The following is a 14296-nucleotide window of genomic DNA, read 5'->3' on the forward strand; positions in this document are numbered from 1 at the left end:
GTGTTGCTGGGATGGTTGGAGTGGAGTGAGCCACTATGGGTGGATTTCGTGGTGTTAGAGAGGATGGCTATGGTGGGTCCGAGGTTCGAGTGGACAGGGATGGACTGGCGTTGAAAGGGTCTGCTGATGAGGGTTCGGTGAGATTCTTTGATATGGATGGGTCTTCGCCACTAGCGGAGGCAGCCTCACGCTAGCGTCTGCTAAGGAAACTGGAGGTCACTGAAAAGGAAAAGGGGGTTATTAGTGGTGGCAGGAAAAGACAAAGATATGTGGGCCTGTGTTGCCAGCGGAGGGGGCCACGCGCTTGCTTCGGCTGCTGTAGCTCACTCATGGGAAGGGAGTGGGGTTTGTGACATCCTGGAGAGCCTGTGGTCTGTACCACTAGCGGAGGCAGCCTCACGCTAGCGTCTGCTATGGGAGCTGGAGGCAACTGAAAAGGAAAGGGGTTAGGAGTAACAGGAGAAAAAGACAAAAGACATGTGAGGGCCTGTGTTGCAAGCGGAGGCAGCTTTGCGCTTGCTTCAGCTGCATGACACGGGGGTTTGTGGCATTTGGAGAGAAAGGCTGTAGAGCCTGTGCGGCCTGCAATGCTAGTAGAGGTGGCCTCGCGTTAGTACCTGCGACAGGATCTGGAGGCTGCTGAAAAGAAAAGGAGTTAGGGGAAGTAGAAGGAAAGTCTGAGATGGCCTGCGTTGCAAGCGAAGGCAGCCACATGCTTGCTTCTGCAGCTGTCAGCTGCAGAAAACAGGGGAGTGGTTTGTGACTTTGGCGGGACATGCTGAAATGTCGGGGTAGTCTGCAGCGTTGCCAACCTAACGATTTCTCGGACTGCCCTAGCTACTGGTTTTCGAAGCAACTAGCAACAAATGTAGCCATTTAAAAAAAATTTTTTATTTGGAAACCTTTGAAAAGTGATAAATGGTAAAAGGCATGCGATTTCCTCTTAACCACACGAAAGGAAAACATACTGAAACAGCTGGCCAGCCGAGCGGCACATCGGCTGGTAACGTAGACACTTTGAGGGAGGTGCCTAGCAGTATGCACTTCATATATGAATTAAGTTGCAGGTTGCATTTGCTCAATAATGTTTATTTAAGCCTTAACTTTTTCGTTTGTACTCATGATTGTTAATCATTACTGTTGGTCCACTGAGATAAATTTTTTAATTCCTGGTTAAGATCAACAGTGGAAAAGAAGATTCACTGTTGATTATCTGACTTATCCATTTATCAAAATGGAATGAGTGAATTAAATACGGGTAAAATGCTGGTGAAAATAAGAGTAATTTCAGTGTGTATTCTCAGCACTTGCGTCGTGGTTACGTAATGACATTAACATCCGATGATGTCGTGACGTCATTTAACAACAAAACAACAAATGACAAATCCTTTAGCGATTTTTACCTTGAACATTGTTTGGCAAGACTGGTGACCTGTGCCGCTAGCGGAGGCAGCCTCGCGCTTGCGTCTAGAAACGGTAGTTAGAGGCCCGGCTGCATGCGGCGCTGCGGCCGGAAGAGCCACGGTGAAGGCTGAGCCGAAGCAGGAAGCGAGTGAGGCTTTGCTGCGGTAAGGACTGGGCGCGGCCCAGGCTTGTTGAAGGCCTGCTTCTGCGACCCGACGCTCGCGGAGAGCCGGGTTTTGTGCGGGACAATGATGGTGTCAAGCAAGACGAGTTCGGGGCTTGCTCAAGCTATTAGTCGCCTTGGCGGCTGGAGTGGATTTAGGAGTGAGGTTGGCTGATTTGTGGGGTGACGAATAGATCGTACAAACCCGTTTGTTTGTTCTCTGCGAGAATGGAGCGTCGGAATTCATCAGCGTTTGCCTCTGGATTAAATACTCACCACTTCCGATCGGAGGAATTTATTGGCGCAGCCGAATGATACGAGGATGCTGGGGAAGATGGAAGTTAGGCAGTGGAGGCGAGGTTAAACCTCGGTGTCGGGGGATTCTTGTGGCTGGTCGAGCAGAGCGGCGGCCGCGATGGAGCCTGGGGCTCGACGGCGTTGACTGGCGGAGGAGGAGTGATCCTGGGGCCGGCAGATTTGCTGCAGAGGATCCGAAAATCTTGAGTATAGGTCACGTTGTTTGGATGGGAAAAAATTGGGTCTGTGATATAATGGCAAAGGAGCGAACCGAATGCTGAAAGACTAGAACTGATGGAGGTAAGACTGCTTTGATTATTTATAGGGGTTCTCTGTCGAGCTGATTGGATAGATGGTGTGATTGCTGATGATGAATTGGCTGCGTTAATTATCTGCGCGTGCTCCTCCCGAAATTTGTTAATAAAACATCACAAATCAAGAGAAGCACTTCTGTTCTTACCAGACACTCTTTCTGCATTCATCTGATGATGTAGATGATGTTTCATATCAAGCAAATCTCCATCATCTCTTAAATGAAGAATATGTGTAAAATCATGGCTCATTCATAAATGCTTTAGTTATAAGTTTTCCTCATTTCAAAGCTACAAATATTAAAGTAAAATAATGCAAATCTTTCTATACAGAAGTGTTTTAATCTAAGAGGAAATAAATTGATACACTCATACTATGTAGAACATGGCTGTGAAGTAGTTTTTGGCTGTGTAGTAATTATTATTTATGTATCTACTCTGATTTCTGATTTCAGACACAGTCATATTGTTTGTAGAGTTTCAGATCTCAGTCTGAAGGTTTAATTTGCGACACAGAGCTGAAGATGTAAATATGTGATGAAACACACCTGATTCACATCAAGGTCTAATGTTTAAAAACAATAGAGTGTCTATTATAATATAGCATAAACTGCTAAAAGTTTGTTTGCTGACATTTAATGCAAAATGCAAAATCACCATAAGGCCTATTTTTTGGATGACATTCACTGAATTAACTATCAAAAATGTAACTTGTATTAAATAGAATTAAAGGCATTGTAAATAAAAATGTGTAATTAATAATATTTATATTTTTTGTAATGCATTGAGGATGGAAACTGTTGTTTCCATCTTTGTCCGGTAGATGGCGCAAGTAGATTTTTCACCGCAATCTCAAAGGCCTTTAGTTTCAGGTTACAGTATGAGAAGAGATCTGATCTGAAGATGAATGAGGACTTACGTGTGACCAAAAAACTAAAAAGAGAAAAGAACATGTTTGTTTGGAAACCAGTTAAATTTTTAAACTTAAATTTGTATTTAAATTTAAGAATGAAGTCATGTACCCGTTGAGAGTGTGTTGAGTCTGTGTAGCTGTGTCACTGAACTCCAGCTTTGACAGTTACAGATTTGAAAAACAAAAGGGCAGGAAACACAAAGAACCATTTCAGCATAAAAGGGTTCTTCAGGATGCTGTGGGTCTAAATATAACCGTTACTGCATGTAAAGAACCTTCAAAGAAGCATCTTTTTTGAGAGTGTATTTCACTAATTTGTACATCATTTCTCAGTTAAATTTCAATATCAGCATTATATCAGCCATCAGCAGGGCTTAATTTGCACCTCCGAAATCTGATCCGGTGTTGTGCCCATTTTCGACCGTAATTTTGTGTGTATTTGGCCACTTAGGCTCAACAACAAACTATGAAAAATAACTCGATATGATACTCGCTAGCGACTGTGAGCGCTCAGCCTTGAGACCGCCTCTGGAGCGCGAGTACCGATTAGTTTAAAAAGACCTGTATTTTTGTGAAGATGCAACAATGACCCGATTAAGCAAGTGACAATTCTGTGAACTGTCCTGAAATGCGAGCGAAAGTCTTGGATCAGCACAGCCTGCAGCAGCTCGTTGTATTGCAGACGAGATGTGCTGATGTGGCTTTGAGAGAGTGAAAGAGAGAAGACGCGGCTGAATGCTCCGTTACCTCGAATGGTGTTGGTTTTTCAGTTGTGAACGCATGCGTTATACTTCCTTGTCTTGAGAAGGAAGTTCTTGCTCTGGAGTGTTATTCATGGTCACAGAGCTGTTGAAATGTAGAGCAAACACCACAAGCAGCCAATCAAAACAAACTTCATCCATAACCACGCCTTCTCGCCCGTTACTGTTTGCATCAAATCCTTTTTGTTTTGTTTTGTTTTTCATCACAAGAGAGTTGTGATGGATGTCTCCTCTCTTCAGCTCAACACAATGTGATTAAGACCCTTATCACTGTAAATCTAGTCGCAGAATAAGGAATGTAAACAATAGTGTTATAACGGTACACGCACACATGCACACCGAACCAAAAGACCAAAGGTGGACTGATTACCATTTGTGTAACCAGAGTTTTACTACAAATACCATGTTGAAACTATTGTGTAGCAAAACCATTGTTAATTTGTGGTTACCATGGTTTAACTATCCATGGTTTTTGGTTTTAAAGGGTTAGTTCGCCCATTTAAGACATGAAGTTGTATGCAATCCTTACCAGCACTATAGTGCATACACACTGACCCACCCTTTAGTCACCTCCCTGGTCAGAGTTCTGGCCGCTGGAAGTTTTTCAAGATAGTACTCCCGGTTAGTTTCCGGGGCCTCAAAACTGTGCGTTTTTACGTGAAAAAATTATTTGCGTTTCAAAGCTTGATTAATTTACATCACAAAAAACACGCCTGACAAAATTCATACCTCAGTTTTAATCGGCACTATTTTCTTTCCATTTCTATCAATCCGCGCTGCTGTCAACGTCAACAGTGCGCACGTTCAGATCAGCTGTTCCATAGTGTTTACACAATCGAATGACAACGACATAAAAAGTAGAAAATGAACAATGGTGTGAACTTGTAAATTCCCAGGCTGTGACCACAAGAATGTGCCGGGATAACCGTTCAGATTCCATCGTTTTCCAGTTTCGGATATAGCTACGAGACAGCTTTGGCTGGTTGCCATCGGCTACTCTGCGGGAGCTAAAATATCGAGAATCAAGGATTTCCGTGTGTGCAGTGCTCACTTCAGCGAAGACGATTACATCCCCAACCAAGGAGGAAAAAGAAAAAAAAATATTTTAAAGAGTTTTGCTGTACCAGTACCACGGGTAAGCTCTATTTACTAACTTTATGATCCAATGTCTAAACTGTACGGTAAACAAGCTGATAATTACTTTCATCATCATCTGTTCCGTCTGACATTGTGCTAAAATTGGTTTCGTCATCAGAAGTTTCGTAGTCAGACATGTTGTCAGCGAGTCGCGCTATCAACAGCTGATCTGAACGTGCGCACTGTTGACGTTGACAGCAGCGCGGATTGATAGAAATGGAAAGAAAATAGTGCCGATTAAAACTGAGGTATGAATTTTGTCAGGCGTGTTTTTTGTGATGTAAATTATTCAAGCTTTGAAACGCAAATACTTTTTTCACGCACAGTTTTGAGGCCCCGGAAACTAACCGGGAGTACTATCTTGAAAAACTTCCAGCGGCCAGAACTCTGACCAGGGAGGTGACTAAAGGGTGGGTCAGTGTGTATGCACTATAGTGCTGGTAAGGATTGCATACAACTTCATGTCTTAAATGGGCGAACTAACCCTTTAAGGATTGTGTTGTTGTCTGCCTTAGCTCCCTCTAAACCTGTTACAAAACGATGTGAATATTTGTCTGCTAAATTCTACTCTTTACAATGGTAATGTATGTCCTTTTGGTAATTTTGTCCTAGTGCTCCCGATGGCCAGTCCGCCCCTGCCTGCAACCCAAAAGGCAAAACCTTTGATGCAGTTCATGAATAAAGATAGACCTAACAATGCCCTTCAGCTGTGACTCATATGCTGTCATTATTTATGACTTATAATGAAAATACAGTACGGCCACCATCACTATAGTATTGCCTCTCTCTATCAAAATACAGCACGGCCTATACGAATTGCTTACTTATAGCAGTCTATTATAATAACTACAACAAAAGAACAACAGTCTGGCAGGCTAGAGATGATTGGACTTATTTCATGTGGAAAGCATTGGAACAAAACGCTTCTGAACTAGGGCAGCACCAATATTCTTTAATGCTTTTATATATCTTTTACATGATTGTTATAGAAACATTTTATTTTGAACAATATTTAATTCCTATAAGGAACTGATTAATTTATTTCTACTTTGCCACAAGAAGGAAAGTAAATTATATGTTTTGCATGAAGAAAGTATAGCCCACTGTGTCTGTATGGTTTCAACTACGAGCATTTTTCAGAATGTCTTCTTCTTGTGCAAATGACACAATGATGATATTTGGAGACACCCTCTCCATTCTGGCATGTTTCCTGTTCTTTGTATTAAAGCCTTTTTCTGTTTGCAGAATATCAGAGTAAGAACTTCAGAGTCTTCCTGTTCTTACAATCGAAGCCATAATGTGCGTCTTATCATGAGGTGATAAAAATCCCCCTTCTGAAGCTCAGACAGCACAACATCAGCAGGGATCTCAGAGTTGTGATGGATGTTTTCGCATACATATGATACGCATCTACCCCACAACCCTAATTTCAATTTTTGCGTTTCAATACTCATATAAATATGAGTTTTCATTTTTATTTAGCGTACTATTTATACGCACTTTCATGCGATTGGGTTGAATTAGAACATTCTGTCAAACTATAGTGTATAAGACTCTAAACAATAATAATAAAAAAAATAAAAAAACACAGTTCACACTTCAACCCCTCAATGTTCAAACCAAAACAACACCCTTGTTTTTCAGAGTTCACTGATTATATCAAATTCAGTGAAGGTTGACTAAACTTTGAACTATGTAGTTATCTGCATCATGCCTCATGTATGAGTATACAGTGATGGAGAACAAGCTTTTGGAGGTGCTGAGAACCAGAACCAAGCTGACTGAGCAATAAAACTATAGTGAGCCCCTTTATTAAAATACCTGGAGGTGAAGAATAATACAAAAATTGTCATATTCACTCAGTACTTGATCTAATTCACAACTATAGGCTATATCTCAATTACAATTAAGTACAAATTGATTGTATTCAGTTGTGTTGTAGGCACCAAAACAGTCCAGTTCTTTATAGTCATTTATAGACATTTTTATATTGAAATAATGAAGATTTCTGTGCCACCCCAGACTGCTAGCTGGCCCCTTCCTGGACCCTATGAAACCACCTGTTTCCGTTTGCTCTGTTTTGTCAAACACCAAACTTCAAACTCTTTTACGCAACTTTGTTAATCCCTGAAGTGAACTTTTCTGATAACTTTTGTGGACTGCTGAATAAAATCACCCAAAACCAGACTATATTCCTGATCTGGATACGACAGCAAAGACAGAAGCACAGTATCGTCTGCATATTTTACCAAATGACTATGTGGGGAATGTGGGGAAGTCCCACTAGCACAGAGCACTAATTCTGAGTAAGGATTACCATACTTGGCCTCATGTCACTTTCACTTTTACCATAGTTATATTATATTTGAATTAGTGCTGTCAATCGATTAAAAAATTTAATCGCGTTAATCACAGTCTCGGACTGCGATTAATGATGATTAATCACAAATTTAAAATACTAGGATTTACCTGTAAATCTGTTGAAAAAGAAATGCATGACAAACTCGTTTAAGGAAACAGAACCTTTCACACTTCCGCCAGGTATGAGACATAATCCTTATAATAAAAAGCAAAAACAGAATTTATTTGAGCAAAAATCCTTAAATGAAACAGGGAGCACAAATCAAGTCACAGTGCTTCATGCAAAACAGATTGTTTCAAAACATTAAGACAATACTGTAAAAACTATAGGTTCCTGGAAGCACCTTTTGGGGTTCTTCACTTTGCCACACCGGCGGAACCCTCTGTGGAACCTCTAGGCACCCTTTCAAAAGGGGTGGTTCTCTGAGGAACTTTAACAGTTCCTGGAAGAACCCTTTTATTAAGAATGGTCAGGAACCACCTTGGTGTTTTGAGGCACCATTTCCCAATTCCAGTTCTTTAATATCTTAGAACTTTAAAACATTTCATGTCCCTCAAAAATAGTACAATTCAAATTTAATGTACATTGCAGTCAATTTTAACATATTCTTTTTGTTCTAAATGGAGGTCACAGATTAGGAAAATTCACACAGGACATTTTAAGAAATTGATAAGCCTCATGACAGCTGTAGGTAACTTGATGATCTCCTGAATTATCCAACAGAAAAATAGTGAAACTTTACTGTACGTTTAACAGCTTTTCTGTATGATGTTGAATAGAACAAAGGCACTTATAAGGTGAACTCATGTTGGTAGGTTCGTCAGCAAGTAGCTCCTCACTGTCATGGCCGGCTCGCAAGCCGCGACAAAAAAGGAGATAACACGTTGGAACATGGTAAATAAAAATAATTACATTTATTAAAGTAAGATTAAATTAGGAAGACGGTACAAAACACAACACGAGGAAGGAAGACGAGCCCTTTCACAACTGAAGGGAACTGCTTAAATCTGCCGGTATCAGCTCCAAACACAGGTGTAAGTCCTCAGCCATAATGATGTCACTCACCCAATCTCCATCCTGCAAAACAAATAAAGGGAAAAACCAACAACTAACCAATATGACCCATAGTGGGTTCATAACACCCTCCCCCATAGAAAAGGGTGTCCATTTATGAAACCCAACCTAACCCGATAACCCCCTCACACACTGGAGAGCATCAATCACTCTGTCATACTCAATGTCCTCAGCAACTACGGGCCCTGTAGAAGCAATTTAAGAGAATTAAAGGAGTAAAACAAAACATGGACAAGTCAACAGCTAAAAGGAGTAAGGAGCTCTAGACAATGCGTCAGCTACCACATTGTCCGTCCCTTTGATGTGTCGGATATCAAGGGCATATGATTGCAGAAAGAGGCACCAACGAATCAATCGCTGGTTTGGGAACCTCAAAGAGTGTAAATAAATTATGGTCGATTATGTAAATTACGAGCGGATTATGGTCAGTATACACGACCAATGGGTTCAACACAGATCCCACATACACCTCAAAATTTTGCAGGGCCCAAATCAAAGCTAATGCCTCCTTCTCAACCACTGAATAATTTAATTGATAAGAGGAAAACTTTTTAGAAAAGAAACTAACTGGACGGAGAATGCCTACATCATCAGCCTGTAACAATACAGCTCCCACACCCACGTTACTAGCATCTACACACAAGCTAAAAGGACGATCAAATTGGGGAGCTGCTAACAGGAGCAGAAACGAGCAATGATTTAGCTGCCTCAAAGGCTTCCTGACAGACAGGAGTCCAAACAAAAACTGCTTTTGCTTTAAGAAAATCAGTGAGTGGGGCTACGACGGTAGAAAAGTTCCTGCAAAAACCCCGATAGTAACCCACTAACCCCAAAAAACGCATCAACTCCTTCTTCGTTGTAGGAGGAGGAAATTGATCAATGGCCTCAACCTTGGCCCGAACTGGGCGCACACAGCCCTGTCCAACAACCTTACCCAAGAAAGTCACGGTGGCCTTGGCAAACTCACATTTAGCCAAATTCACCGTCAGACCAGCCTCTCCAAAACGAGAAAACAGGTCTGCAATACGACTCAAGTGCTGGTCCCATGAATCACTGAAAACCACCACATCATCTAAATAAACCGCGACTCCCTCCAACCCAAAAACAAACCTATTCATAAGTCGTTGAAAGGTTGCGGGAGCATTTTTAAAACTGCTAAAACTAAAAAAAAGGAGATAACACGTTAGAACATGGTAAATAAAAATAATTACATTTATTAAAGTAAGATTAAATTAGGAAGACGGGACAAAACACAACACGAGGAAGGAAGACGAGCCCTTTCACAACTGAAGGGAACTGCTTAAATCTGCCGGCATCAGCTCCAAACACAGGTGTAAGTCCTCAGCCATAATGATGTCACTCACCCAATCTCCATCCTGCAAAACAAATAAAGGGAAGAACCAACAACTAACCAATATGACCCATAGTGGGTTCATCACACTCACCATCAGGAAAATCTGCATTGCTGCTCTCACCAAATGGGTCTCCATTACCACAGTTGGTGTAAGATTCTGTGTAGTTTGTTGAAAAAATGTACATAAAGTTTTATAAAAAAAAAAAAATATTGACATTTATTCATTTAGCACATAGTTTTATTCAGAGTATCTTAAAAATGAGGAACATCACAGACACAGGCAATTATTTGTTATATTAGTGCACTGATTAATGGTTGTGGACTAGTTAAATGCACAATGTCTATTACAATTACACACACAAATACATACAGGCGCATCTCAAAAAATTTGAATATCGTGAAAAAGTAAATTTTTTTGTAACTTGTTTCAAAAAGTGAAACTTTCATATATTCTAGATTCATTACATGTAAAGTAAAACAGTTCAAAAGTTTTTTTTGGTTTTCATTTTGATGATTAGAGCTTACAGCTCATGAAAGTCAAAAATCCAGTATCTCAAAATATTAGAATATTTACATTTGAGTTTCATTAAATGACCATAAAACTACAGTATAAATTCCGGGTATCTCTTGTTCTTTGAAACTACAATAATGGGGAAGACTGCTGACTTGGCAATGATCCAGAAGACAATCATTAACACCCTCCACAAAGAGGGTAAGTCACAGAGGGTCATTACTGAAAGGGGTGGCTGTTCACAGAGTGCTGTATCAAAGCATATTAAAGGCAAAGTTGGCTGGAAGGAAGAAACTGGGTAGGAAAAGGTGCACCAGCAACAGCAACCGCAAGCTTGAGAATACTGTCAAGCAAAGCCGATTCAAACACTTGGGAGAGCTTCACAAGGAGTGGACTGAAGCTGGAGTCAGTGCTTCAAGAGTCACCACGCTCAGACATCTTCAGGAAGAGAGCTACCAAGCCACTTTTGAACCAGAGACAACGTCAGAAGTGTCTTACCTGGGCTGTGGAGAAAAATAACTGGGCTGTTGCTCAATGGTCCAAAGTCCTCTTTTCAGATAAAAGTCAATTTTGTATTTCGTTTGGAAATCAAGGTCCCAGAGTCTGAAGGAAGAGTGGAGAGGCACAGAATCCAAGCTGCTTGAAGTCCAGTGTGAAGTTTTCGCAGTCAGTGATGATTTGGGGTGCTGTGACATCTGCTGGTGTTGGTCCATTGTGTTTTGTCAAGTCCAAAGTCAATGCAGCTGTCTACCAGGAGATTTTGGAGCACTTTATGCTTCCATCTGCAGACAAGCTTCATGGAGATGCTGATTTCCTTCCAAGTGGTTTGCTGACCATGATATTACTGTGCTTGATTGGCCTGCCAACATGCCTGACCTGAAACCCATATGGAATCTATGGGATATTTTCAAGAGAAAGATGAGAAACAGTCGATCCAACAATCCAGACGAGCTGAAGCTCAATAGTGCCTCAGCAGAGCCACAGACTGATCGCTTCCATGCCGCACCTCACTGATGCTGGAGTTTGTGATAAACGAGCCCTGACCAGGTATTGAGTGCATAAATCAACATACTTTAAAGAACTTGAACTTTTCTGGTTTGCAAATCCTTTTTTTGATTGATCTTAGGAAATATTCTAATATTTTGAGACACTGGATTTTTGACTTTCATGAGCTGTAAGCTCTAATCATCAAAATTAAAACAAAAAAACTTTTGAAATGTTTTACTTTACATGTAATGAATCTAGAATATATGAAAGTTTCACTTTTTGAAATAAGTTAAGAAAAAACTTTTTCACGGTTTTTTGAGATGCATCTGTGCACAAACTCAGACTTACATCATGTATCATATACAGTCCAGCACAGCAGGATCATCATGTAATTTTCACAAATATATGGATATGCATGTGTTTGAATAAAAATACAGTATACATTTTTTGTATATCCAATCCCGTCTTTGTATGAACTGAATTCTGAAAGCAGCTGTTCGACTTTGTAGATGCACCGGTCCAAGTCCTCCTCCTTTAGGAAGGTTCAATACACTTTTTGGTAACCAGTGCAGCTTGTCCCAAAAAATGTCCACTAAACATGACTGAATCTTCTTTAAAAGATCTGTTGGGGGATCTATGCAACTTACCATATATATAAAAAATAAAAAAATTACATGATTAAAAAAGTTTACAGGTCCACATCTTGGGTTGTAACTAGATTTAATCCACTATTTCGCATATATTTTTTCTTTACAATAATTACAATTATGACAATAAACAACCAACACACTCCACACACACACAGAATCAGTGTCAGTAAATAAGAAGGTGCTCTATTACTGCACTCAGCATCAGCCGTATTGGTTCCTTCCTTGATTGTTATTGTGCCAAGAGATTCACAGCTGTTAGAGAGAGATACAGTACTCAAGTTGAACTACAAATATATCTCTTGTGAGAAAAAAAAATCTACTGAAGCAAATTATAAAACAACAAATTTAATTTAAGGAAGGTGTCAGTGTTTTAAAATATGAATACTTACTTTGTATGCAATTTGCAGAATGTACCATCTGAATATGAACCGCCAGGACAGACATCACACACTGTATCTCTGAATTCTGTTCCTATACAAACGCAATTAAAAAACAGTCTCAGTACATGAGCAATAAAAGCAGTGACTGTCACGGTCGCTGCCGGAAAGGAACACGGAGCCGTGGATAAACGGAGTTGACTTTATTTCCAATACACAGGGTATATCCACACATGGAACAAGGGAAGACACACGAACGTAACTGGTAGACCCGACAAACACAAACTGAACAGACTAGGGCTTAAAAGGACAGGACAATCAAGGAACTAAGGAGACACACCTGGAATCAAATTAAACAATCAAAGGGAGACATAAACTGGGTCACAGGGCACACACGGGGAGCAAAAACACAACAAAACAGTCCAGGGGTGTGACATCACTCCCCCCTCCCGGAAGGTGCGTCCTCGCACCGTAGAACAACAGAGAGGGGGGGGGGGGAACGGGTGGGAACAAAGGCGGAGGACGTGGATACGGGAGGCCGCGGTGGAGCCGGAGCGACAGAGGAGAGAGGAGGAGCCGAGGGGATGAAGGAGCCTGACGGAGCCAGAGGGACGAAGGGACGAGGCGAAGCCAGAGGAGTGGAGTCCCGAGGTGCAGGATGGTCGACGCCAGACCAAGGTGGAGCCGGAAGGACGAGGGAGCCCGGCGGAGCTAGTGGACTACCGGGCCACGGCGGAGAGGAGGGAGCTAGGAGCCATGGTGGAGCCGACGGGTCAACGCCTCGGAGGCTGGAGGCGGAGTCGAGGGAAACTCTGACCACGGCAACGCTGGAGGATGGTAGTCCCGCCAAGCTCGCACCGCACAGATGGTGGGCTGAGGGCGAGCAGAGGGGCTGCCATACGACAGCGGTGGAGGAGGCAGGAGTGGGCATATGAAAGCCTCCAGACTTCCAGGGCAGACTTCAGGACAAGGAGCCACCACTGGAGGGCGCTCTGGAGGCGCGGACTCTTGTGAGCGCCTTCGCGGCGCAGGCACTGGGGGGGCGCTCTGGAAGCGCGGAGCAAGGAAGGCACCTTCGTGGCGCAGGCACTGGGGGGCTCTCTGGAGGACGCTTACGGAGAGCAGGCACAGGAGCCTTCCGACCCTCACGGTGGCACAATCCACACGCCATACTCAGCTCACCCTCAGCCGCGGTGCAGGGGGCGGAGCTCCTCTCCGTGCTCACACAGTCCGTGGCGCTCTCCCTCAAGGCGGGCGCTGTAGCCGGCTCACGCACCTTGACTGACGTCATTTGCAGCTCTGGCTCCGTGCGAACCTCAGCTCTGTCGCTCCGTGGCTCGTCGGTCGCGGCGGGCGATGGCTCTCCGTCACCGGTGGGCTCAGGCATGCGCTCCGCGCAGCGGGGAGATGGTGGGCTGGGCACTGGGTCGAGAGTGGCACTGGCGAGATTCTCCTGGGAACAGGCGGGGAACAGAGATCGGTTTCTCACCAGTGTCCACTCCACAAAGGCGGTAAAGTTCGCTCGAAGGCCGTCCTCGGATGACGGCGCTCTGTACGCGATGTTCAAACTCGCGTCGTAGAACGCACAGAGCGCGTCATCCGGGTAGGTGGTGAGGCTTGCGAGGACCAGAAACAGTTTGGTGTGGCCCTCGAGCGATCTCTCCCCCTGCTCCAGCAGGAGGAGGAGATATTCCGGGCGAAGGAGGGGGTCCATGGGGAAACAAAACGGAAACAAAAAACACTGGGTTAAACACGGAAACAAAACGGAGGGGAAAACACGATGGTTACTTTGTTGGAGGGAGCTAGGAGCAAACAGTCTCAGCCAAGTTAATTACCCATAACTGGCCCTGAATTGGGCCAGTTCTGGCCTATGTGTGGCCCTTGTCTGGAATCCAGACCTGGTACACACTAGGACCGTAAGTCATTGCGGTATGTGGGCCAAGCAAAGCTGATTGTGTGGGCCGGAGCTGGGCCAGAGAAAATTGCTATGTGGGA

At 42.9% G+C, this 14296-nt stretch overlaps 1 protein-coding gene across 1 annotated transcript; it reads right to left on the minus strand.

The window, feature by feature from the left end:
• Positions 1–11743: 11743 nt before the first annotated feature.
• Positions 11744–14089, minus strand: LOC131529176 (uncharacterized). Its single transcript, XM_058758745.1, has 2 exons — positions 12314–14089; positions 11744–12176 (listed from the first exon to the last, which is right to left on the minus strand). Exon 1 carries the CDS (start codon positions 14013–14015, stop codon positions 13263–13265), a length of 753 nt encoding a protein of 250 aa, XP_058614728.1. The 5' UTR covers positions 14016–14089; the 3' UTR covers positions 11744–12176; positions 12314–13262.
• Positions 14090–14296: the final 207 nt, after the last annotated feature.

This window comes from Onychostoma macrolepis, chromosome 21, assembly GCF_012432095.1.
Source record: "Onychostoma macrolepis isolate SWU-2019 chromosome 21, ASM1243209v1, whole genome shotgun sequence".
Classification (NCBI taxonomy): domain Eukaryota; kingdom Metazoa; phylum Chordata; class Actinopteri; order Cypriniformes; family Cyprinidae; genus Onychostoma; species Onychostoma macrolepis.

What these genes read in the sequence shown, in the direction of transcription:
- LOC131529176 (XM_058758745.1), bottom strand. Translation starts at nt 14,015, where the DNA reads ATGGACCCCCTCCTTCGCCCGGAATATCTCCTCCTCCTGCTGGAGCAG.